Source organism: Pseudoliparis swirei, chromosome 6 (assembly GCF_029220125.1).
Source record: "Pseudoliparis swirei isolate HS2019 ecotype Mariana Trench chromosome 6, NWPU_hadal_v1, whole genome shotgun sequence".
Lineage (NCBI taxonomy): Eukaryota > Metazoa > Chordata > Actinopteri > Perciformes > Liparidae > Pseudoliparis > Pseudoliparis swirei.
Window position 1 is genome coordinate 20704813 of NC_079393.1, and position 24505 is coordinate 20729317.

The following is a 24505-nucleotide window of genomic DNA, read 5'->3' on the forward strand; positions in this document are numbered from 1 at the left end:
TGGTGTCATATCTTCTTGTCTCGGGGCCAGGTATGAGCTCGCATGGGAGCCGTGGCAGGTTCCCGTCAGCACTTTCAGAGGTGTGTACACAGAAACACGAAACACACGTGCCACTTCGTTGCCCTTTTCGGACGGTGGGCCTCACTGCAGCGGGAACAAAGCTGCTTTGCACGAATCTGGCCATAAACGGCGAAATAAATCGGCTTGCAGAACGTTGTCTCTTTGGGAACCTGGCACGCACCCAATTTATGATGACCCGTTGGCTCTGAAAGCAGACGAGGCTTCTCTTCCAGGCTCTCCTCTAGAGTGCGCTCGGATAACTTTAAGGGGGTTGTCTTGTGAGCAGCCACTTCGGCCAGAGAGGCGACTCGAGAGTTTTTAGAAGAGCCTCATAAATCCAAGCGAGATCTCCCTGAAGCAGTGATTGAGATGCATGAACCCAGCTCAGCGAGACTCGCTGGCTACGTCAGCAGACGGTACAGCCCCCGGACCTCACAGACCGCTTCAGCCTCCTCTATCTCTTTGAAGAGTTCATGCTCACCTGCTGAGATGAATCGGGACGACAGAGGACCTCCGTTTCCTCCTCTTCAGTGATTTTAGGGTCGACTCAAAGTGTAGCAACATTGAAAGCTGGTGTTTGAGATTTGAAGAGGAGAATCTGCGTCCATCCACACCAAGAGTTCATATATAGTTCGGATGACAGATTTTCAGTGTGGGCTGCCCTGTGTCCTGTTGTACATTTGAATGCCACAGGGATAATAATATCAGTTTGTTTCACACTTAAAGAAATGTTTTGTCAAAGTTGAATTCAATAGGCCTTACTTACACACTTTTAGACCTCATGCGGTACATCAGACTGGAGAGAAGACACTTCAAGATGATAACATCTTGTAAAGTATTGAAGGAGTGTGACATTATGGGAGTGACAATTCTTGCAGATATTCAGATCAGAAGTTTGACACCACTCTCACGTCTGCAGGATAAATATATCCGAAACTACAGCTAGCAGCCGGCAGCTCTTGGCACCGGCTAGCTAGCTAGCTAGCTAGCTCTTAGCACCGGCTAGCTAGCTAGCTAGCTTGGCTCTGTCGATAACAGAGTTCACCTCCATTATATCTTCTTTGTTTCAATGCGCAAAACTCAAATCTACAGACAGGAAAGTTGTGATATTTCCAGGGTTTATATGCCAGACTTTCCTACGCTAATCCTTTGTGTTGAATTAAGCTAATCATCTGCTAGCTGTAGCTTCATATTCATCATGAACTTCTCATTTGACTCCCGGCTGGAATGGGAACAAATGCCAAACTCTTCTCTGGAATTGCATAAAGCATCTATTTCATCTGGATCTTATAGATGTGTTTGTGTTGGTTTGAGCATGCCTCAGTGGTTATTCCCAAAATCAGCAGCAACATAGATGTTGCATTCTTTTGTTTCACCGAGGGCTAATTAAAATGATAGATAGGCATGCTGTTATTCTTTGTTCACCAGGAAATTGGGCTTATGTATTTTATTTTCTGCTAGACCCTTTCAACATAATGCTTTATGACCCATGTGCTTTCTGTTTCAGCTTTCACTTGAACTGGCATAGTTTCAGTCACTCACATCAAAATGATTACATTACAAAAGTCCCCTTTTCTCTTATTTTTGGACCCCTGCACCAACATATCAGTTGTACGTATCTGTATATTGCAACATATGTCAGCAACTTTCCTGTTTAAAAAAAAATCTTTAATAACATTGAGATCAATGCAATTATTTCTTATTTTCTCCGTTGTTTTGTATTCAGCTGCTTAGCTTATTGGTCTTTAGTTTTTTATGTTTGAGCATCTGTTTTCACAGTGGGTTTCTAGCTAAAGTAGATTGATTACAGCCTTGATTTTCCTATTTAGTACTTTATTTTTGAACTCAATCTGATATCATTTCTCATCATTCTAGCCCTCTACTGATTCTTACTATATAAGATACATTATTTGACTCTCTCTGCATTGCAAGATGACTAACACTTTTTGGCAGTTGCTCATATTAATGAGAAATGGTGATGTGGATTGAGACAGTGACCTTTTGTTGCCAAGTAACCGAATATCTTCTTCAGCAGTGGCTTATTCTGAAGAAAGTACTGCACTCCGGGTTGTTGTCAGGCCTTCAGCGAAGAGTTTGACAGAGTTGACCTTATACAAGTAGTTTATTTTCAAAAACTACTGTGAATAGTGTATGCAGCGCCACAGTGTTGTGCTTTATCTACACAAGTGCACCTGGTGCTCTACCGAGCACTTAAGGAAACATTTTGAAGAGGAGTTCCTCCATCACGCGTCAGTATACACACGCGCTGTGTTGGATTGCATTGTATTTTCGGGCTGTGGCATTTACCACGACAGCAGATATTGTAATGAGCTGTCACAGTGTTGTCTCTTTATCTCGCGGGTTTCCGGTCTCATTTCTCACTTCAATTCATTTCTTGAGCTGCAGCTCGTTCGATTGCTCATAAGCAGACAACAACGCGTTTGCCTTGCAGGCAGATGTCCCCACAGGTTACTGAATGTCTCTTTCCAGATTCAATCTGCAAATAACAATGGACAGGCGAGGGAATCAATAGTACACCCCCATAGCAGTGTTGATTTGAAGATTATGATCACAGATGAGACATGTTTATACCCTTTTCTATGTGGAAGTGAAGAAAAGATCACATACACTGAAATAAGAGTAGCCTTGGTTTAAATTGTAAGTAATGAAAAGCAATTTGTCTGAGAAGAAATAGAGGACTGTGATGCCCTGAGATTTATATTCAGACTCCTGAGACTAATGGAAGCACCTATTTCTGCACAGCTCATGCAGGATGCTGCAGGATGCTCGTGGACATTGCTGTGCATGCTTCTGCTGCTGATTTGAGAGAAAGCTAAACATGTTCTCATCAGAATTTCCAACATGAGCACAATGTGGAAGGTCAGTTGGTCCTAGCAAAAAGAAAACTTGCCTGCGGGGAAATATGTCCAGTCATTTTTCAATGCTTTGACGGCAAAGTATTAAACAACCAAACACACTATAAATATTTCACAGGCATTCCGACACAGCTTTTGGAAAAGTGTTTAATATCGAGTCGGCAATAAGATGAATGGAGTTCAACGAGTTGTGCTTGTTTTAAGATGTTTATGGAGGCCATGGAAGGGAAAGAAATGGGTGCGTGAAAAGAAAATTCTGCTGTGAAGTCATCTAGTTTATAAAAAATAGATTAATTGACTTAGTCTGAATGTTCTAGCTTTAATGAAAAGCCAGCATGCCGTTTTTTTTCCCTCTCTTGATTGAGAACAGCAGCCAAAACAGAATTTATTTTCTTCTTTCTTGAGAGTTGAAGTGCAATCAGGCCTTCCTTTTACCAATTTCCAATCCATAGGCCCGTTTCATAGTAAATGTGAAGATTACAAGAGTCATCAATATTGGGACCGACCAGAAAACAACGTTTAGCTAGACTCTTCCATATGTGACGTATGTATTCTGCAACAGTCGCTCCTCTCCGATCCTGTGGATTGAGGGTTTAATCACTTTTTTCTGTGTTTTCTTTGTCCTTTAGAGAAAGAACGTCCACCTGCTGCTGAACGTGTTCTCGCTGGCAGCCTGGGGAGCCGTCCTGTTGGCCGGCCGCTTCTACTGGATGGGTAACAAACCCCCCAACTTCTCCAACTCCGACAACCCGGCAGCCGACTCGCCCGCCCTCCTCACCAGGACGCTAACCTTTTCCTACCTGCCTGCCGTCAACTTTTGGCTTCTCCTTTGCCCGGACACGCTAAGCTTTGATTGGTCCATGGACGCCCTGCCTTTGATCAGGAGCCTTGCCGATTGGAGGAACACTCGCACCGTATTCTTCTATCTTGGGTTGCTCTTCCTGGCTTGGTTCAGCCTGCGGACGCACCAGGCGGCCAAAGGCAAGGAGACCAATGGCAAAGCGCACCACTACGCCAATGGCAGGAATGGGAACAGCAATGGGCACAGTTACCAATACAGCAATCATGAACATTTGAACAATTCCCACACAGACGCTCCCATTCATACGGCACAGAACGGTACCACGAAGCCCTACGAGAGCAGGACTCCACTGCCCACCACTGAAAACGTTGTGGTGTTCTCGTTGGGCCTGCTGGCTATCCCGTTCCTCCCCGCCACAAACTTGTTTTTCTACGTGGGGTTCGTGATAGCCGAGAGAGTACTTTACATCCCCAGCATGGGCTTTTGCTTGCTGGTGGCGGTGGGGATGAGGTCTCTGTACGTCCGTCTGCGACGCAGGTCCTCCAGGGCCTTGTTGGTGTACTGCAGCGCTGCCGTCGTCCTTCTTTTCGGTGTCAAAACTGTTTTGAGGAACCGGGACTGGCGGAACGAGGAGATGCTCTACAAGTCGGGGATTTATGTCAATCCCGCTAAAGGTAAGGCCCCTTCGTTCATATCGGCATGCACGAAGGAAGCGACCGCACTCACACGTGCACATACACCCCGTCATGCCCTCTTGTACATTCCAGCACTAAAAGCCTCTTTCACCCATCATATAGAATCGTGAGGGAGCTTTTAGGATAACGTGTGCCGCTGCCGCCCTGAATAAGTCAAAGTCAAGCTGCTTCAAAATGTCTTCTCTTCGTCACTCAGCCTCGCTAGACAAAATGAGTCTGCTGTACTACTTAAGGCTGGATTTCTACTCTCTTGATTTTCTTTTCCAAGGCCCACAACAGAGTTGTACCTCTTTTACCATACACCTTCTTATAGCCAGCATGCAATCTGTTTAATGAGACCAGACCACCCTGTCTCACTTGGAAGCAGCCCATCTCCTGTCTCCTATTGGCACCTGGAAGAGAGGATGACATATTCAGCAGCCTCCACGTTCAAGGTCATCGAATACACATTTCTATCCAAAGCAAAGTTGCCAGAGCTGCTGAGGAGGGGAAGCAGGGCAGGGCACTCGCAAGGCAACCGCGGAACATGTTGCGTTAGCTAATTTCCCTTTCAAATTCTGAGCAGGGCTGAGGCGTGACAGCTGTTTGCTTTGGCAGGCCGAAACGGAGCTGCAGCAATGTCCCCAACTCACGTTCATAATTGCTAATATGAGAGTTTAACAGAACCCAACCTCAAACACGGACACACACGTTGGACTGTTTGAACTGTGAAATTTCAGAGTGAAGCGAGCGTTCCTGTAAAAGACACTTTGTGAATTCATGAATGGAGGACACCTGGGTGGTTTCTCTGCTTTTCTCAGTGTGCACCGACTGTTCTTCTGGGATTCCGTAGACGTTGAGATTTTCGACTCAAATGCACGCTGCATATTTGATCACTTTAAATGCATGTCAACGAAAGCAACAAGATCCAGGATTGTATCCTCTTATTCAATAATACGTGTGGAAGAAGAAACAATATAACACCACAGGTGCACGCTGACTTTATTAGGCCTATTCTCTATCTATTTTAATGACTGTTGTTTTTATATCCACTGTGTTGTATCATTACTCAAGTTGAGTGTGTGCAGACTATAAAGTAACACTTTAATTATGTTTCATAGCCATTGACGCTACTATTTTACATCCATTGATTCTATGTTTTTGTTTGCTCCCCTATACGTTTGTCTTCCCACCCCGTGGTCTCTGAACACAACGTATAAAAGCTCCAAACCGTAATGCCAACAGCTCTGTGGTGGTCTTCTTTTCAGAGCATTGACTGGTGCTCTTGGCTCAAACCACCTCCCCCGTCTGTCTTTGTCCTTAATGTCTTTCTCTTTCAGGGTAAACCACAAAAAAAAAAAAAAACCTGAACCTGTGAAAATGATTACCTGTCACAGAAACGTCCTCTCCTCACGCTTCAATCGACCAGCTTTTAGAGATTCTGGGGAAAAAAATCATTTCCGATGTTCTCATTTTGTCTGATTAACCTTTTCTGCTGTCGCCTGTCAGCATGGGGCAACCTTGGAAATGTCTTGAAGAGCCAGGGCGAGATGGAGGAGGCCGAACAGGCGTACAGAAACGCCCTCTATTACCGCAGCAACATGGCCGACATGCTGTATAACCTGTGAGTTGGTGTCTCTCTTGTTTTCACATTACTGCGTTGTTATTTATATTTCCGTGATCCTTCATGCTCACGCTCTTTTGCCTCTGTGGACGTCACGGTGTGCTTTTCAAAGTACTCGATTCTCTTTGTGTCTCGGCTGTTCCGATGACCTAAGAGTGTGTATGCGGACAAAAAGACATGTTCTCATGTCCAATGTGTGTGTCCATTGATCGGCGCGGCTCTCTCGGAGGAGGTGCCGCCTCGTCTTGTTCTCCCCAGAGGGCTGTCGGTCTGACAGGGTTATTAACGATGCCGTCGTAGCCCGAGGGGGAAACGCAAAACATCCTCAGCCGACACGCAATGTGTGCTCAAATGTCTGTGGATTGTTGAGATCTAAATCTTCCTCTTCGCGAGCATCAGCTGCTTTAGTTCCAGTCTCATCCTCGCAGAGGCCTCTTAACTTTAAAGCATCTCCTCTTTCTTTAAAGCTCTAAACTCCCTGTACCGTCTCTCCTTGTGTCTGTTCCAGTGGTTTGCTGCTACAGGAGAGCAACAAGTTCTCCGAGGCACTTCAGTACTATAAGCTGGCCATTGGGAGCCGGCCAACCCTGGCTTGTAAGTACAGCTTTTTCATTTTTATCGACAATCTCCAGCTCTTGTGGTTGTGGCTGTGCTGTGTCCAGGCAACAGTGAACAATGGCGGTGGTCATGTGGAGGCAGAGGGGTGGGCGGCAAAGGGCAGCGGGTATCGGCGACTGAATTCAACATTCGACACGGCCGTCGGACCGGCTTCCAAAGCCGAGTCACGCCGACGGATCAAGCGACTGCATGATGTCATTTCTCATGAATTCAGGCCGGTGCTCTCTCGTTTCACCTCGTCCCTCGGGCAATATCCTCGTCTGATATTTCCTCTGATATTTCCTTTTAGGAGCGCGTCTTCTTCTTTGCTCGTGACTCTTCCTCTGCGTACTGTGAGAATTTCCCCCTGCTATCGCTGGAATGACATTTTTCATACGCCGTCACCTGCAGCAGGTTGATTAGAACAAATCGCTCGCGATCTCACCCGATCATCAATTCAATTCAATTCAATTCAGTTTATTTGTATAGCCCAATTTCACAAATTACAAATTTGTCTCGGAGTGCTTTACAATCTGTACACATAGACATCCCTGCCCCAAAACCTCACATCGGACCAGGAAAAACTCCCAAATAACCCTTCAGGGGGAAAAAAAGGGAAGAAACCTGGAGGAGAGCAACAGAGGAGGATCCCTCTCCTAGGATGGACAGATGCAATAGATGTAATGTGTACAGAAGGACAGATTTAGAGTTAAAATACATTCAATGAATATGACAGAGTGTATGAATAGTTCATAGTAGGCATATTCCACGATGGAGACCTCCACGATCCATCAGGCAGATGGCGGTGGGGAGGAGGAGTGGACGGAGTCTCAACAGGACAGTGGCGTAGGCATGAGCAGGAATTCCACGACCCAGGCGATCCATCAGGCAGATGGGATCTATGCCGTCTCATAGGGTCCGATGACCCCATGAGACGTAAAGTCAAGGACTTCCGGGAGAAAGCAGAGTTAGTAACGTGTGATTGAGAGATGAAAATTCATCCTTAAGGAGAGAAAAAGAGGAGATAGGTACTCAGTGCATCCTAAAACGTCCCCGGCAGCTATAAGCCTATAGCAGCATATCAAGGGGCTGGACCAGGGCAAACCTGATTCAGCCCTAACTATAAACTCTGTCAAGAGGAAGGTCTTAAGTCTACTCTTAAGCAGGTGACTGTGTCTGCCTCCCGGACTGAAATTGGAAGCTGGTTCCATAAAGAGGAGCTTGATAACTAAAGGCTCTGGCTCCCATTCTACTTTTTAAGACTCTAGGAACTACAAGTAGTCCGCATTTAGTGAGCGTAGCTCTCTAGTGGGGCAATATGGTGCGACAAGCTCCTTAAGATATGATGGAGCATCACCAATCAAGGCTTTGTAGGTTAAGAGAAGAATTTTAAAAGTGATTCTTGATTTTACTGGGAGCCAGTGCAGAGCAGCTAGTGCAGGAGTGATGTGATCTCTTTTCTTAGTTTTAGTGAGAACACGAGCTGCAGCATTCTGGATCAACTGGAGGGACCTAAGAGATTTATTAGAGCAGCCTGCTAATAAGGAGTTGCAGTAATCCAGTCTCGAAGTAACGAACGCGTGAACCAATTTTCTGCATCTTTTTGAGACAAGATGTGCCTGATTTTTGAAATATTACGTAGATGAAAGAATGCAGTCCTTGAGATTTGCTTTACGTGGGAGTTAAAGGACAAGTCCCGATCAAAGATAACGCCAAGATTCTTTACAGTGGTGTTGGATGCTAGGGCAATGCCGTCTACAGAATCCACATCACCAGATAATTGATCTCTGAGGTGCTCAGGGCTGATTAAAATTACTTGGTTTTGTCTGAGTTTAACATCAAGAAGTTGCAGGTCATCCATGTTTTATGTCTTTAAGACATGCTTGAATTTTACAGAGTTGGTTGCTCTCCTCTGGTTTTATCGATAAATATAGTTGAGTGTCATCTGCATAACAATGAAAGTTTATGGAGTGTTTCCTGATAATATTGCCCAAAGGAAGCATGTATAAGGTAAATAAAATTGGTCCAAGCACAGAACCTTGTGGAACTCCGTGATTAACGTTGGTGGTTATCGGCGTCATCGTTTACAAATACAAACTGAGATCGATCTGATAAATAGGATTTAAACCAAATTAGTGCCGTGCCTGAAATGCCAATCGACTGCTCCAGTCTCTGTAACAGGATGTCATGGTCAATGGTGTCGAATGCAGCACTAAGGTCTAACAAGACCAGGACAGAGAGGTCCTTTATCTGCTGCCATTAAGAGGTCATTTGTAATTTTCACCAGTGCCGTCTCGGTGCTGTGGTGTTTTCTAAATCCTGATTGAAATTTCTCAAATAAACTATTATGATGTAGAAAGTCGCACAACTGATTTGCGACCACTTTCTCAAGGATCTTGGAGAGGAAGGAGGTTAGAGATCGGTCTGTAGTTAGCCAATACCTCTGGATCCAGAGTGGGCTTCTTCAGGAGAGGTTTAATAACAGCCACCTTGAAGGAGTGTGCTGCCTGGCCTGTTAGCAGTGACACATTGATAATATCTAATGAGAGCCGCCAATTAAAGGCAAACGTCTTTAAGCAGCCTCGTCGGGATGGGGTCCAAGAGACAGGTAGGCGTGTTGAAGTAGAAACCGTTGAAAATAATTGGTCACGGTTGATAGGAGAAAATCCTCAAATATACACCAGGGCATACAGCGGTTTCCAAGGCCATTCCACTTGAGGACAGATTGGCACTGGTTATGGGCAAGATTATTAATCTTGTCCTAATAGTTAACATCTTTTCATTAAAGAAGTTCATAAAGTCATTACCACTAAGGTTTATAGGAATGCTCGGCTCCACAGAGCTGTGACTCTCTGTCAGCCTGGCTACAGTGCTGAAGAGAAACCTGGGGTTGTGTGCATTTTTTTCTATTATTGATGAGTAATAGGCTGCTCTGGCATTACGGAGGGCCTTCTTATATGTTTTAAGACTATCTCGCCAAACTAAGCGGGATTCTTGAGATTAGTTGAGCCATATGCGTTCAAGCTTTCGTGACGTTTGCTTCAGTTTGCGGGTCTGAGGGTTATACCAGGGAGCAAACCTCCTCTTCCTCACTGTCTTCTTCTTCAGAGGGGCTATCGAGTCCAGTGTCATTCTCAGAGAGCCTATGGCACTGTCAACAAGATGATCAATCTGGGACGGACTAAAGTTAGACCAGGAGTCCTCTGTGTTACGAACTCAGACACTTAGGAAGTAGGACCCAATTGCACGACCCGGGAGACAGAGATAAAGTATTTGTAAGTACTTTATTTTTCGGTTCTGCAGTGAACAAAATGAAAGCGCTCACGTAGTGAGGGATCAAAAACTTTTCAAGAGCACAACATAACCCGACCTGATCATGGCAAAAGACCAGACGAACTGACAAGGAACACTGGGAGACAGAATTTAAGCACATGGTAACAAGACACAGGTGGGACCAATCAGGGGCGGGGCTGACACTGATGAGCATAGGAGACAGGTGTGATGACAGGTGAAAACAATCAGGAAGCCTGGAATGAGAGAAAGCGAACATAAATGACATGAACCTCTCTAGCATATCTGTCGGTGCACAACAGTACCCCCTCTAGGGCCAACTCCTGATGGCCCAGGCTGATTGTAAAAGTCGTGGATAAGAGTCTTGTCTACGATAAATGAAGCAGCTATCCAGCTTCTAGCCTCAGGACCGTAACCCTTCCAGTCTACCAGGAATTGCTTGCCCCTCCCCCTATTACGGACCTCCAGGAGCTTACGGACCTTGTAAACGCCACCTTCAAAGAACTGGGGCGGTGGAGGGGGCTTGGAGGCGGGAACAAGTGTGCTCTCACACCGGCTTGATTCTACTAACGTGAAACGTTGGGTGCACTCTCAAGGTCCTGGGGAGTTGCAAGCGTACCGACGCCGGGTTGATGACACTGGACACTGGAAACGGACCCACAAATCTCGGAGCCAGTTTCTTTGAGGCGACATGGGTGGTAAGTCTTTGGTAAAGAGCCAAACCTTTTGGCCTGGACTGTAGGAGGAGCGACCCTGCGATGAGCGTCCGCAACAGCCTTCATCCGAGCTGAACTTGGAGAAGAGACTGGCGAGCACCAGCCCAAACTCTGCGACAACGTCTGATCATGGCATGTGCCGATGGAACCATCACCTCTTCCTCGTTGTTAGGGAAAAGTGGAGGCTGGAAACCATTGACACAATGGAATGGAGAGAGACCTGTGGCCGCCGTGGGAAGGGTATTGTGGGCAACCTCGACCCATGTGAGGTGGTCACTCAGGTGGTCTGGTTCCGGGAGGCGAGACAACGTGGCGTAGTCTCTAGTTCTTGGTTCAGACGCTCCGACTGTCCATTTGACTGAGGGTGATATCCTGATGACAGGCTGACGGTGGCACCTATGAGTCGACAAAACTCTTTCCAGAAGGCGGAAATGAATTGTGGACCCCTGTCGGAAACAATGTCATTAGGAATCCATGGATCCTGAATACATGATTCATCATGACCTCTGCGGTGACTTTGGCAGAGGAAGCTTGGTCAATGGGATGAAGTGAGCCATTTTTGAAAATCGATCAACCACTGTTAGAACCGTAGTCTTGCCTCTGGATGAGGAAATCCTGTCACAAAATCCATCGAAATGTGTGACCAAGGCGATGGGGAATCGGCAGCGGCTGGAGCAAGCCCATCTTAACTTGAGATGAGGTCTTATTACACGCACACACGGACAAGCCGCTACATACTCGGCCACATTTTTCTTCATGGATGGCCACCAGAAACGTTGTTGTATCCTGGACATTGTTCTTGCTACTCCCGGATGGCACGAAGCACAGATGAGTGAGCCCAGTGGATGACCTTGGGTGAAGAGCCTCAGGAACAAACAGCAGATTGTTGGGACACTAAGCTGGCGCTGGATTCATGACATTTGCCTCTTTAACGTCTGACTCCACTTGCCAGGAAAAGGCTCCGATCACCGGTTAAGTGGAAGGATGGTCTTGGGCTCTACCGCAAGTGGTTCGGGATCGTAAAGGCGAGACAAAGCATCGGGTTTTGATTCTGAGACCGGGACGAAAAGAGAGTGTGAAGTTGAATCTACTAAAGAAAAGTGTCCACCTGGCCTGGACGGGAGTTGAGACGCTTAGCCTTTCTTATATATTCTAGATTCTTGTGATCTGTCCAGACTAAAACGGTTGCTCTGCACCCTCTAGCCAGTGTCTCCATTCCTCGAGGCAGCTTTTACAGCTAACAATTCCTTGTTTCCCACGTCATAATTCCGCTCTGCCGTTGTCAACTTCCGCGACAGGTAAGCACATGGATGCATCTTGTTGTCTTCTGCAGAACGTTGAGACAGTACTCCTCCAATTCCCTCATTGGAAGCATCCACCTCGACCATAAACTGGCGCTGGGGATCTGGAATGGTGAGTATGGGAGCTGATGTGAATCTATCTCTGAGAAGTTTGAAAGCAAGATCCGCCTGGGGGTCCACTTGAAGGAACCTTAGGAGAAGTCAGAACATGCAGAGGAGCAGCAACAGAACTGAAATTCCTAATAAACTTCCTATAGAAGTTAGCAAATCCTAGGAACTGCTGAACCTTTTTCCTGGAGTCTGGTGTGGGCCACTGGGATACTGCACTGACTTTCGCAGGATCCATTTGGATATGATTAGGTGAGACTATGTATCCTAAGAAAGACACCTCTTCTGTGTGGAACTCGCACTTCTCTGCCTTGACATATCTGATTATCCAGTAGTTTCTGCAAAACTTGGCGGACATGGTTAACATGAGATTTAGCGTCTGGGGAGAAAATCAGTATGTCATCCAGATACACAAACACTGAAATATTCAAGAATTCCTAAAACCTCATTCACAAAAGCTTGAAAAACAGCGGTGCATTGCACAGTCAAAAGGCATTACCAAGTACTCATAGTGACCATTCTGAGTGTTGAATCCAGTCTTCCACTCATCCCTTGTTTTATTCTAACCAAGTGATATGCATTTCTTAAATCCAACTTGGTGAATATCTTGGCCGTTGAAGCAGTTCAAAAGCAGATGACATGAGTGGCAGAGGATAGCGGTTCTTCACCGTAATGTCATTTAGTGGACTGTAGTCTATGCAAGGTCTCAGAGACCCGTCTTTCTTTCCCACAAAAAAGAATCCCGCTCCGGCTGGAGACGATGAAGGACGGATAATCCCTGATTTGAGTGAAGAGGAGATGTATTCATCCATTGCTGTTCTCTCAGGTCTCGAAATCGAGTAAAGTCTCCCCTTGGGAATGGGGGCTCCCGGTAAGAGATCAATGGGACAGTCAAAATCTCGGTGAGGAGGTAGCTTCTTTTAAATCATGGTAACAGGAAGGTACCTTGTGTAGATCAGGATAGTCAGGGTGATCTATAATGATCCTACTAGAGTCTGTTGGTGCATTAACAGGTTGCGAAAGTTTACACTTGCCCTTACAATCCTCTCCCCATTCCTTAACTTTCCCTGAAGGCCAGTCTATGTGAGGATTGTGGATCTTCAGCCAAGGAAACCCCAAAATAATCGGGTGCTGAGTCGACTCAAAAATATGAAATTGCATGCTCTCGGTATGGTCCTTATTTATAGTAATCCGTATGGGCTCAGTGCAATGGGTAACTGTGAACAACAAGCGGCCGTCTAAGGCACTGGCACTAACAGGATGAGATAGCGGGACAGTTTTTATTTTTAGCTGTTTGACTAGGCCCCAGTCTATAAGGCTTTCGTCAGCCCTTGAGTCTATTAACACACCCTGGTCAATGGTCTGATTGTTAATACAAATGTCTACCTGAGTAACAGGTCGAGGAGGGAAGTCTGCGACTTGCTCACCAGCGCCCTCCTTTTGACTGGTGAGCACGATCTTTTCCGGGCATGAAGCGAGTTGATGACCCGGCTGGCAGAAACAGCAACCCTCCGTGACGGCGCTGCCTCTCCTCCAGAAAGCCTGGTTCTTCCAAGCTGCATGGGTTCACGGAGTCATTCGGAGTGTAGTCCTCTGATGGTCCGGTAACATGAGCTGAAATCCTCCGCTGGCGGCGCGGCGGCGCGACCTCCGGCGAATTCTGGAAGCTGGGAATAACATCTCGGTTGCGTCGGCGCTCCCTCTCTCTTTCGAAGACGGTTATCGATCCGGATGGCCACAGCGATGAGGATTCCAGATCGGTGTCTCCAGTGGAGCCAGCTGGTCCTTTATCGGTTCCGAAAGTCCTGTCATGAAGGCGTCACGAAGGGCCGGAACATTCCATCCGCTGTCCGCTGCTGCTGTACGAAACTCGATGGCATAATCAACCACCTGACGGTTGAGCTGACGTATTGAAACAGTCTTCTGCTGGCCTCCGTAGCAGGCGATGAGTGGTCAAAAATGCGCCTCATAGTCTCTATGAAATCGGCCAATGAGTAACATAGTTCGGTGTCTCTAGACCATTCTGCAGTAGCCCAGGCTGCAGCTCTTCCCGTTAAATGAGACACAATAAACGCCACTTTACCATGCTCAGATAAAAAGGCTGCTGGGTTGTGTTGAAAATGCAGATCACACTGTACCAGAAAGGCTCTGCAATTCGAAGAGTCTCCAGAAAATCTCTCCGGAAGAGCCAGCCGTAACGGGGAGGAAACAGCCTGACCTGGGTCGTCAGCTGGAGTATTGACAGGCAAATTCTCAGCTGTGGATGACGTCACCGGAGGAGCAGTCTGTTGATGAGTGAAAAATTATTCATTTGGGCAACCAGTTGTTGCATCTGTGTAGATAATTCTTCCTGAACCCCTGGCGTCCTCTCAGCTCTTGTATTTCCGGCTGACTTTGTCCAGTTTTTCCTCGTGATGAAAAATCGTCACGCCCTGTACCGACAGAGCGGCGTGAGCGTTCTTGGGTCGGCTGGGTCCATAATGTGGTCAGTTCGTTCTGTTACGAACTCAGACACTTAGAAGTAGGACCCAATTGCACGACCGGAGACAGAGATAAAGTATTTGTAAGTACTTTATTTTCGGTTCTGCAGTGAACAAAATGAAAGCGCTCACGTAGTGAGGCATCAACAACTTTTCAAGAGCACAACATAACCCGACCTGATCATGGCAAAAGACCAGACGAACTGACAAGGAACACTGGGAGACAGGGGAATTTAAGCACATGGTAACAAGACACAGGTGGGACCAATCAGGGGCGGGGCTGACACTGATGAGCATAGGAGACAGGTGTGATGACAGGTGAAAACAATCAGGAAGCCTGGAATGAGAGAAAGCGAACATAAATGACATGAACCTCTCTAGCATATCTGTCGGTGCACAACACTCTGTTATATTGAGACGTGGTATCGAATCAAATACAGAAGGAATCGCTTCAATGAATTAACTCCCCGTTGTTCTCGGCATCAGCCAATGACGGATAGACAGAGACTCTCTGACGTCTCCTTCTTTCTTCCCCTGATTAATTATCCGCCTCATCAAAATCGCTGTAAGACAAGAACATTTCCATTCGGCGTGCAATTATCCAATTAGTTCGAGCCGATAAGGAGCTTAATGAGTTACCTCTAGCAGCAGCCATGTTGAAGGCAGGATTATAATGGGACAGTTAAACACCTTGCTCAAGGTTAAATGTTACTCACTGGCTAATTGGGAGCTAACTAGTGAAAACTAGCGTTTCTTTAGTTAATATTCAGAACAAAGCTGTTCTATTGATTTTAGTCACATGTGTTGCATACAAAAAAATCAGTTTTGAAGATACAATTTGTCAAAACAACTTTCTTTCGTCTATCTCTCATTTTTCTGACCTGTTCTGCTTTTATTGCAAATCCATAAAACGGAGGGGAAAAAACCACATTTAGTTTGACTATCTAATGCAACACCACGTAGCAACGATCAGCCTGTGAGGCGTGTGGAATAAAACAATGTGAGCTAGTAAGAAAATGAGTTCCAAAGGCAGAAGAGGAAGAAGACTTGTGATGTCGGAGGAATAAAGGTTGTTTGGTTCTCCACCACCCGCCTTCCACTTGATGACACGTCAACACGCTGGAGAGGAGCTGCAGATTGATCTGCTGTGTCAAGTTGATTTATTCCAACAACCAGACTTGACGGGGAGTTGTTGAGAGAGGCCGGTCCACAGAGATTAATTACTCTCCCGCTGCGTATTGATTATTGGATGTTGTCTCTGACCGCTCGAGGAAAAAGTTTAACAAGCAACAGAAACTATCCCCCAGGATGCGCGCACACGCTCTACAGTAAAGCATTACATAGAGCAACAGTGGTTTATATTTCCACCTCAGATGTGTAATGTAGAAATGGCCATTACTCAACTTTTCTGCACCGCTGGTCTCTGAGGATTCAGGTCAGTGAGAGACACTTGTGAGGAGGAAATGACCATTTGGAGGGGGAAAGGGTTTTGTGAGTTATGAGGTTCAACTCTTTCAGGGAGCAGCAAGGTTTCTAGATTTTTTTTTCTTCCCTTATATTATCTCGTTAAATCAACAATGCAAAAATGAGTTTGGGTGAGTGGAGGAAGCATCAGTGGTGATAGGTATGGACATGAAGTCGGATGACAGCAGCCGCACTGACCACCTGTATGAATCTATCTGGACCTGACCAGTGGGCCTGAGCACTAAGGGGAACATCGGGTCTAGTCAGCTGATGCAAGGCAAACCAGAACTCACACCACTGTCCATGTTTGGTTTTCCCAACAGCGGCCTACCTGAACACGGGCATCATCCTGATGAATCAGGGCCACCTCGATGAGTCCAAGCGCACCTTCCTGACCTGCGCCGACATCCCCGATGAAAACCTGAAGGACCCCCACGCCCACAAGAGCTCGGTGACCAGCTGCTTGTACAACCTGGGCAAGCTGCTCCACGAACAGGGACGCCAGGAGGTAAAGACACAAACTGCAGCACATATGTACTTCACATTTTGCTACCCGATACGTTGTTTCGTGATGACTTCAGCGCGCCCGGCTCTTCGTTGGCAGGCGAAGCGCTGCTGATGGGACATTGGTCATATTCAGTAACAGCTTACGACAGAGATATACACGTCTCAGACCGAGCCGTGTGCTGAGGGACACTCATTTCCTGCACTTACCTATTTATTTAGGAAGTCAGTCAGTGTGCTTTGTTGGTGACGGAGCACCACAGTGTGAAATAAACTGTGCTGTAGTTTACATGCACGAACATGTGTTGTCCAACAAACCTTCACATGCTGGGGGATGTAACACCGCTGAGATAAGATGCTCCCAAGGAGCTGTTTGGGACACTGAGAAAATGCTCAGTTTTAAGTGGACATGATCCAGAACGGCTCGTGTCGTCGTGTTTTGTGAAGATGATCTTCAGGCTGTTTCTCACAAATGTACTCCCATGCCTCTAAAGACAGCGCTGAGCTAAAGCCACCGGCTCTCCACTGCTGCACATGTATGCGTGGACATAAGCTGTGACGCTGCCGATTCAATCAGGATTGGAGCCGATTCAATAAGGCCTTTTTATAAATTGTTGTCCCGCTGGAGGAAGAGAGCGAGTCCCACTCCCTCCGATCTCTTCACCGCAACATTTGCCTCGGCATTAAAGTCGTCGCAGCTCCTTCTACCATTTAAGTGAGTCGGGACTCTGAGGTGGACGGCTGGACCTTCCCAGAGTCGCTATGTGACGGCGCTCTAGTCGTGCTAACAGCCGTGACTCCGAGGGGAGACCCTTTCTGTATGAAGCGGCCTCCCGGCGACCCCCAATTCCACGCTGTGTATTCACGGTGTCGGGGCCCCAGCTGCAGGGGAGGGACGGCTCGTTACCACAGCGCCAGTTTCTCTGGCTGGGTCTCTTCGCTCTAATGCAAACACCACCCACCTTCTTTTTGCGTGTTTGTTTCCTTCACAGGAGGCCCTCACGGTGTTCAAAGAGGCGATGCAGAAAATGCCGAAACAGTTTGCACCACAGAGCCTCTACAACATGATGGGTAAGAGCTGCTGCTGCTGTTTTGAAGTCCACACAATAGAACAGTCAGTGGAACTGAGAATGAATTTTTTTTATTTTCTAAGTACGATGGGAGAATTGGATGCTGCGCCTCATTCTGTTTTTGTTTAACTTTGTTGTGCTCCTTCTGTTTTCTTCCGCACTGTCAGCATTTTAACCGAACCAAACTTTCAATTAGCTTTAGTGGATTACTAATTGCGAAGGAAAACCACATTTTACAGCCCTATTAGCTGTTCTACTCTTGCAGCTTTGAATGCGTTGTACCCCGAGGCTCGCGAACACGCACCGCGGAGCCGGGATATCCCAGAAGAACATTAGAATCAGTCGGAGAAGTTAACACAAAACCACCAGAACGGTTGTTGTTTGTGCTTCTAAATGCTTTGTCTATTAATGATGAGATATTCTCAAACACGAGCGCAGTGAGAGGTCAGAGGATGTTAACCCCAGGTTCACATTCCCAGTTGTAAATCTGAAACCTGGGGCTTAGGATAAACCCTCGCTGATTAGATATGACGATGAAAACTAGGTTAAGCTCTGCAGCCTATTGTTTAGGTTAAACCTGGGCAAAAGGTTTTAAGCAGAGCTAGAATAAAGTAGATTATCCCCCCCCAACAAAAAAATCTGACATCAAGCAAACAACTATTTACATCAGGGAAATTGTTCTTTAAGAAATATATGCGGAATGAGCTCTGTTAAGCAGTGTTTTGAGACAGTAGTCGGCTTTATCATATCATGTTTAACAAAAGCTAATTTGCCTTTCACGACCAGAACAAGCCAGCTTGTTATATTACAGCTGTAGAACAGCTTTCAAGCTCATTATATCTGATTTCTCTTGGCTTTTTCGACTTCTTTTCTCTCTCTGTTTCCCTTGTGCTTTTTTCCCCTCTACCACTCACACACACGCAGCTGCGTACACACACACACACACACTGGAAACCTAGGATGTCTTTAATCCAGACTTGGTAGTGCCACGGGTTCGCATGTTGGCAAAATGCATTTTGACAGAGCTGCCGAGATTCTGTCAAAATGTTGACGGGAGCTCCAGTCAGCGTTGAGGAGCCAGTAATGGAGGCGCTGAGCCAGACACCGGGGATTCCTGCAGCGAGCCGTTGTTTTCTCGCTAAACTGATTTGCACATTTGGCCCACCTGCTCATACATATCTGCAGTTATTCGCTCGCTGCGCTGCTCTCATGCTGTTTGTCAGACGCCGAGCAGCAGAGGCAGCAGAGGCCTCAGAGCAGACCTGGGTGGTAATGTGCACCCCGCAGGCCTCGCTCCAACACACTCTGGTGGGCGGAGGAATGTTCCACTCCGAGGGGCTGTTTTTCAATGTCCCTTCTAATTGCACGTTGATGTTTGGTGCTAATCTCATACAGACGTCTGCCGCCGTGAGCGCGAGACGCACGTCGTTGGGCCGCGTTTAAACCCCGTGGACTGATGGAGCGGTCGCATCGTGCGTCCATGTTTTTGAGAGGACCTCGGTGCCTTTCGGTTGACGTGAAATCTTTAAAATCCAGATGATTCTGTCCATCAAACACGTTGAGGATTTATTAAACTGAAGTTATTCAGTATTTGTTGGTATTCATGTCACGCTGCTGGAGTGGAGGTAAAAGGACAAACTGGCTATTGGAATATAGGAAGCATAAAAATAAAGTCTTTATTTTACAACAATATGGAGATCCTCAAATCTGTTATTTTTGTTCCGTTAGATATTTGTGATGATGTAGCTACAGTTCCAACACTTAAATCTGAAACATAAGGCTGTGCTGAAACTGCTGATGGATATCCTCTTGAAAATATCTTCTCATGTATTGCTTTACATCTCAAGGGCGGTATTAGTACCCAGCATTATTGCTCATTCGCGGGAAAAGGAAAATGTGTGTTTTCAAATAATTAAAAAGGTCCCTGAGTTGTGATTCGGCGTGGGACACCTGTTCCTTATCACAGTTTCCTATCAGGGCAGAGATTAGACTTAATCCTCTCAGAATTAAAGAGTCGGTCCACTCTAGTCCAAACAACTCGTCCGCTCAGGTTCTTGTGAAATGTTCTCAACTGGGATAAATTACGTTTCTTTCCTTAAATATGTTATGATGTTGATTTGAACTGTGTTGTCCTCGGTCACCAGCCGCTTGTTGTCAAACGTGTGCAATAATATGCGTGTTATTGGATGGCTATGAGCGAGCGGGTATTGTTTTCTCAGGTGTTAGCAGGCAGAGGGCGGGGGAGGTATCGCATGATGTCTGACAGATCGGGGAGAGTGAGGCAGTGCGTCACAGACCCAATGTCCTCTAGGTTTTCAGACACACACTCAACTTTGCTCATTTCAGATTTTAGGGGGAAAGAAATGGGGACTGAGTCATGCACAACTGACTGGGTATCAAAAATACATAAAGTAGTAAACTATGTGTCTAAAACGAGGGGTAGCATCTGCATTCTCTCGGTTCAGGGCCTTGCAACATGCAACTAAACATGTCATTTGGTAAAAATAGAACAACATGGTGAGGCCGCATGCTGTGGCCCTCTGGGGTTGAGCTCTGGACTCACAGCTGAACAATGGAAAGATTTGTGATGTCTTAACCTTTTGACAGCGTGACTCCCCCCTCCCCACCCCCACTCCTGACTCAACGCTCACTTTGCTCCCACAGGAGAGGCCTACATCCGACTGAACAAGCTGACGGAGGCTGAACACTGGTACACAGAATCCCTGCGAGCCAAGCCGGACCACATTCCAGCACATCTCACCTATGGAAAACTGCTGGCTATGACGGTAACTTTCATATTTCATCCTCGCTTGTTCTACCTTTTAATTGAGGCCTCGCACTTTTTACCTTTTTTTTTTTTTACTCACTTTTTTTATTATTTAGTTTTCAACAACATAACAATATGTATTTTCATACAGGTTTTTTTGTCAATTTTTCAGTTCTATGACTTGGTACACATTATATTCAGCTTTAGTGTACAACACACAAAGAACAACAAACATCACATGGTGCTCACTCCAACAAAGAGGAAAAAGAGGGTAAAAAAGCATAACAAATTATTATATGCAAATAATTTAAATAAGTGTCTCCTCCTGAGTATTTTGACACTCGCATAAGTGTTGTATGTGTTATATATACTTTTCAGAGAGGATTGTGTATGGTGTAATATTTTACCTCTTTGAAGTAAGACATGACATATTCTTTCCCCCCCGCCCGTCAAAGCGGTGACATCGTCTCAACCTTTTGTTCCCCTGAACCGGTCCTCAGGTTCTCTGCTCTCCTTTTTATTACACTCTCTTTCATCTCGCCTGACTTTTCATCAGTCCTTTACAGCTCTTTACTGATAGATCGTAATGTCCTCCTCAAGTCTCTACAGTTAATCAATAGTGTGATGGGGAAAATATTGGAAGATAGTGAGCCTGAGAGAGAAGGTTGTCACGCCGTGTTTCTCCAGATGCTCCAGTCTGAGGAGGGAATAGAACCTCCTTATTAAAAACCTTGTCCTGGCAGCCGTTTCTTTTGACCTTCTAATTTATCACTAGGTCTTTAAAAAAGTAGCACAAAAAAAAGCTGCATTCAGCAAAACAGATAGCAGGCATGTGACATGTTTGTAAAGTTGCTCTGCAAGATAAAGAATTTTAATATCTCAAGAAATACATCAGCATCTGCCCGGCATTTTCCAAGACGGCGACCTGTGTTTCAATAACCGAAGAAAATGCCGTCCACGCAGGAAGTGTCTAGTGTCTAGTGTCGCCGGGTTTCCGAGGAGGCGGTCATGTGGTCGGGTCACGCAGTTGTCCATAGAGATCGCAGCCAGATAGGTGTATTTGGAGCTGACCGCGAGGAGCAGTTAGAGCTGAAAGAGACATAAACTAATTAGAAGAAGAGTGGCACAGGAGGTCAAAATAAAGGCGGCGGCCTCTCGCACAGTCTGGGCCCCGATGAAAAGACGTCAACGTGTTCGATGGCCTGCGGCGCGACCTGGAATTCCACAGGCGGGCTCGAGTCTTCCTGGCCCCCTTCCACTTTCATTTCCCTCAAGGAAACAGTCTTTTTTAAACTTCTTTTCATTTATAGCCTTTCCAAAAATATGAGTTTTGTGTTTCACAACTGACATGTGTGGAAGGATTCTGCTCGCCCATCAGTTACCTAAACTGTCTGGAAAATCCAAGATTTGACAATTTGTGTCAGTTTTTGTATCAGAGCTTTATATTAAGCCCTTAGGAAGGACTCGTGTGACGTGTCGGGGGAACATCTGTGTTTTCTTTCCTGCCGAGAGCGAGATGAGAAGATTATCACCACTTTCATATCTGCAGAGCAAATATGAAGCTACGGCCAGCAGCTGGTAAATTATTAGCAGAAGGATCGGCTCCGTCTATACGACAATCCACCCACCAGCACCTCCAAAGCTCACACGTTAACACGTAGTATCTCTTTTATTTAATATATAGAAAAGAACAAGGAGTAAAGTGGCACTATGTGGTTTACAGGTGTTACTAGTTGGCCAGGCTCACTGACACAACACGTAACATAGATGCTTTAATTGCCTTCGGGTCAATTTGACCCCATTCAATGTTTAACCCTCCTGTTACCTTTATATTTACTGACATATTTTACCCTTGGGGTCAATTTGACCCCAGCAATTAAAACCTCCAGAAAATTATTAGAATTAATATTGTTTCCCAAGTTTAAGTGTGAGGTACTTTATGTTTGTTTGTTAACTACCTAAATAGCCCTTTAAATATATAAAAAAGTTGATATTTCTTATATGTTTGACACAGTGAAAAACAGCCTGGGGTCAAATTGACCCGAAAGAACACCGACATTAAACATTGAATGGGGTCAAATTCACCCTAAGGTAACAGGAGGGTTAAGACCTTTTGGGAAATACACTTTGAGAGAGATGACTAGCCTGGCTCTGTCGCTCATTAACTGCCTCAACCTTGGTTATTAAATCCACACAACGACGTAAACATGCTGGCAGGTCTTGCTATCTTTGGAGGAGCTCGCTTTAGTCTTTATGCTAAGCTAACATAATGTCGCTGTTGCTGGCTTCATGTGCACGGCACAGAATGGAGGGTGGAGTCAATCTGTTCATCTAACTGCTAAACTGAAAGGTCACATTTATAATGACATTAGATAATTGTGTTGATTCTTCCTCGTATGATTTCATGACATCGTCATAGTGTATCCTCTGTGTAGATGTCTTACTGTCGTGTGTCTAAATTAAATGAAGCTCCAGCACCACCGCACTAGATTGATTTCCCCATCCGCAGACGTATTAATGATCAGCGTAAAGAAAAGTTCAGCTGACACCGCGGCCGAAAGTTGCTTGTTAAGCTGAGGTGAACTCCGTTGGATATCAAAAACTTTGTGAAACCACGGGCTGTCGGTGAGGACGGTCAACGGGAACAACACAATTCATAAGTGTTCACAAGTGGACTCACCAATGGATGCAGCGGGCCGTTCAGAGAAACTCATTTCATAAAAGAAAGTGTTATTGATTTTGTAAGAAAATAGAGCTCAACCCTGCAGGGAGGCCTCTCTGCACATCTCTGACCCTGATTAATGGCACAGAGGTTTTGAGCCCCCTGTGATTATGAGTGCAATTACGGCTAAGGGGACTCCGTTGTTTGGCTGAGCTGAGAGCCTCTTCATCATGAGCGAAAATGTTTTTCTTTTTCTTTTTCTTGAAATGCATTGGAAAGTCTCCGTGCCTCGTGACAACAGCGTTTAAGTGTGATCCGAACCAGCGCAGGAAGTTGACCTGCCCAAGACCCCCCCCCCCCTCTCCTTTCATCCCTTACATTGTGGCACCACTGTGAGTGATGAAGAAACTTTAGATACCGCCAGGGGTTTTGAGGTTCAGATCCCCGTGGGGGAGACGGAGAGACTTGGAGATGAGGCTGCCGGGTCAGAGAAGGGTGAGAGGAAGACGGTGGTGCCGAGCCGGTCGCCGAGCCACACGGAGAGGAACAAGTCGCTGTGATTTGTGGATGAGGGGTTGGAAGATATAAGGCCTGAAGGGAGAGTTAATAACCCAGATCAGTATCGCCCCCCCCTCCTGCTTCGCTGACCCCTCTACATCTCTGATGACACACCCCAGAGATCAGGATGTGATTCGGGCTCTCTGAGCAAACCACAGGTCAGAGATGGACACGGACGCCCCGCTGCTTTCAATATTGGTTCCAGTCATCTTCTTTCACCATTTCCTCAGCTAATGCGACGCAGGCGACGTTCATAATCACCTCGGCGTCCACAGAGCCACGGCTGCATCTGCAGTTTATCTGATGTTATCAGGAGGTTTGAGGTGTAATGCATCTCAGCATGTGTGTGACAGAACGGAGGATTTTGTATCCAGACAGCGAGAGACAAGAATGAGAAGTGGATTTATTTTATGGTTGGAATTTTTGTATTGACTTCCCATATTATTTTGGTGTTTTCCACCCCCCTCCCAAAGCGAGTGGCCTCAAACTACTTTCAATTAAAAAGGGTCACGACACATACTGTATGGACATGGAAGTTTAGGAATAACCAATCCTGATTCAAGCAGAAAACTGCTGACTGGCGCAAAGAAAAAGAGGAACTTCATTTCTCTCCCTGTTGTTCACACTTTAGATATAGTGGAGTAATGAACTCACATTGGGTTGGAAGCTTGGACCTCGCTGAGAGAACATTGAGCATCTGTGCTGGTTGGGTTTCATCATTATTCATAGAGACATACAAATGTGTTATAATCCAATACTCTGAGGATGAAATACAATGCTGTAACACATTGCTTCTCCAGGGATTACGAAAAACGTGCAATAAGATGGGAACAGAGCAACTTGTTACATGTTGAGGTTCTCACTGCCGTGGACTGTATCGTACTCCGGGCATGGCATCCGTTAATATCCACGTGTCATAGTAGAAATCCTCCAACCACTTACAACTGCTCA

General features: G+C 46.0%; 1 protein-coding gene across 1 annotated transcript in view; it reads left to right on the plus strand.

Annotated features, from left to right (window-relative positions):
• tmtc2b (transmembrane O-mannosyltransferase targeting cadherins 2b) overlaps positions 1-24505 on the plus strand; it is a 96001-nt gene that overhangs the window by 56070 nt on the left and 15426 nt on the right. The window contains exons 3-8 of the mRNA XM_056416400.1: positions 3566-4412; positions 5922-6036; positions 6545-6630; positions 16317-16501; positions 17490-17568; positions 20232-20353. Of these exons, the coding sequence (XP_056272375.1) occupies positions 3566-4412; positions 5922-6036; positions 6545-6630; positions 16317-16501; positions 17490-17568; positions 20232-20353 (1434 nt within the window). The remainder of the gene's footprint in view (positions 1-3565; positions 4413-5921; positions 6037-6544; positions 6631-16316; positions 16502-17489; positions 17569-20231; positions 20354-24505) is intronic.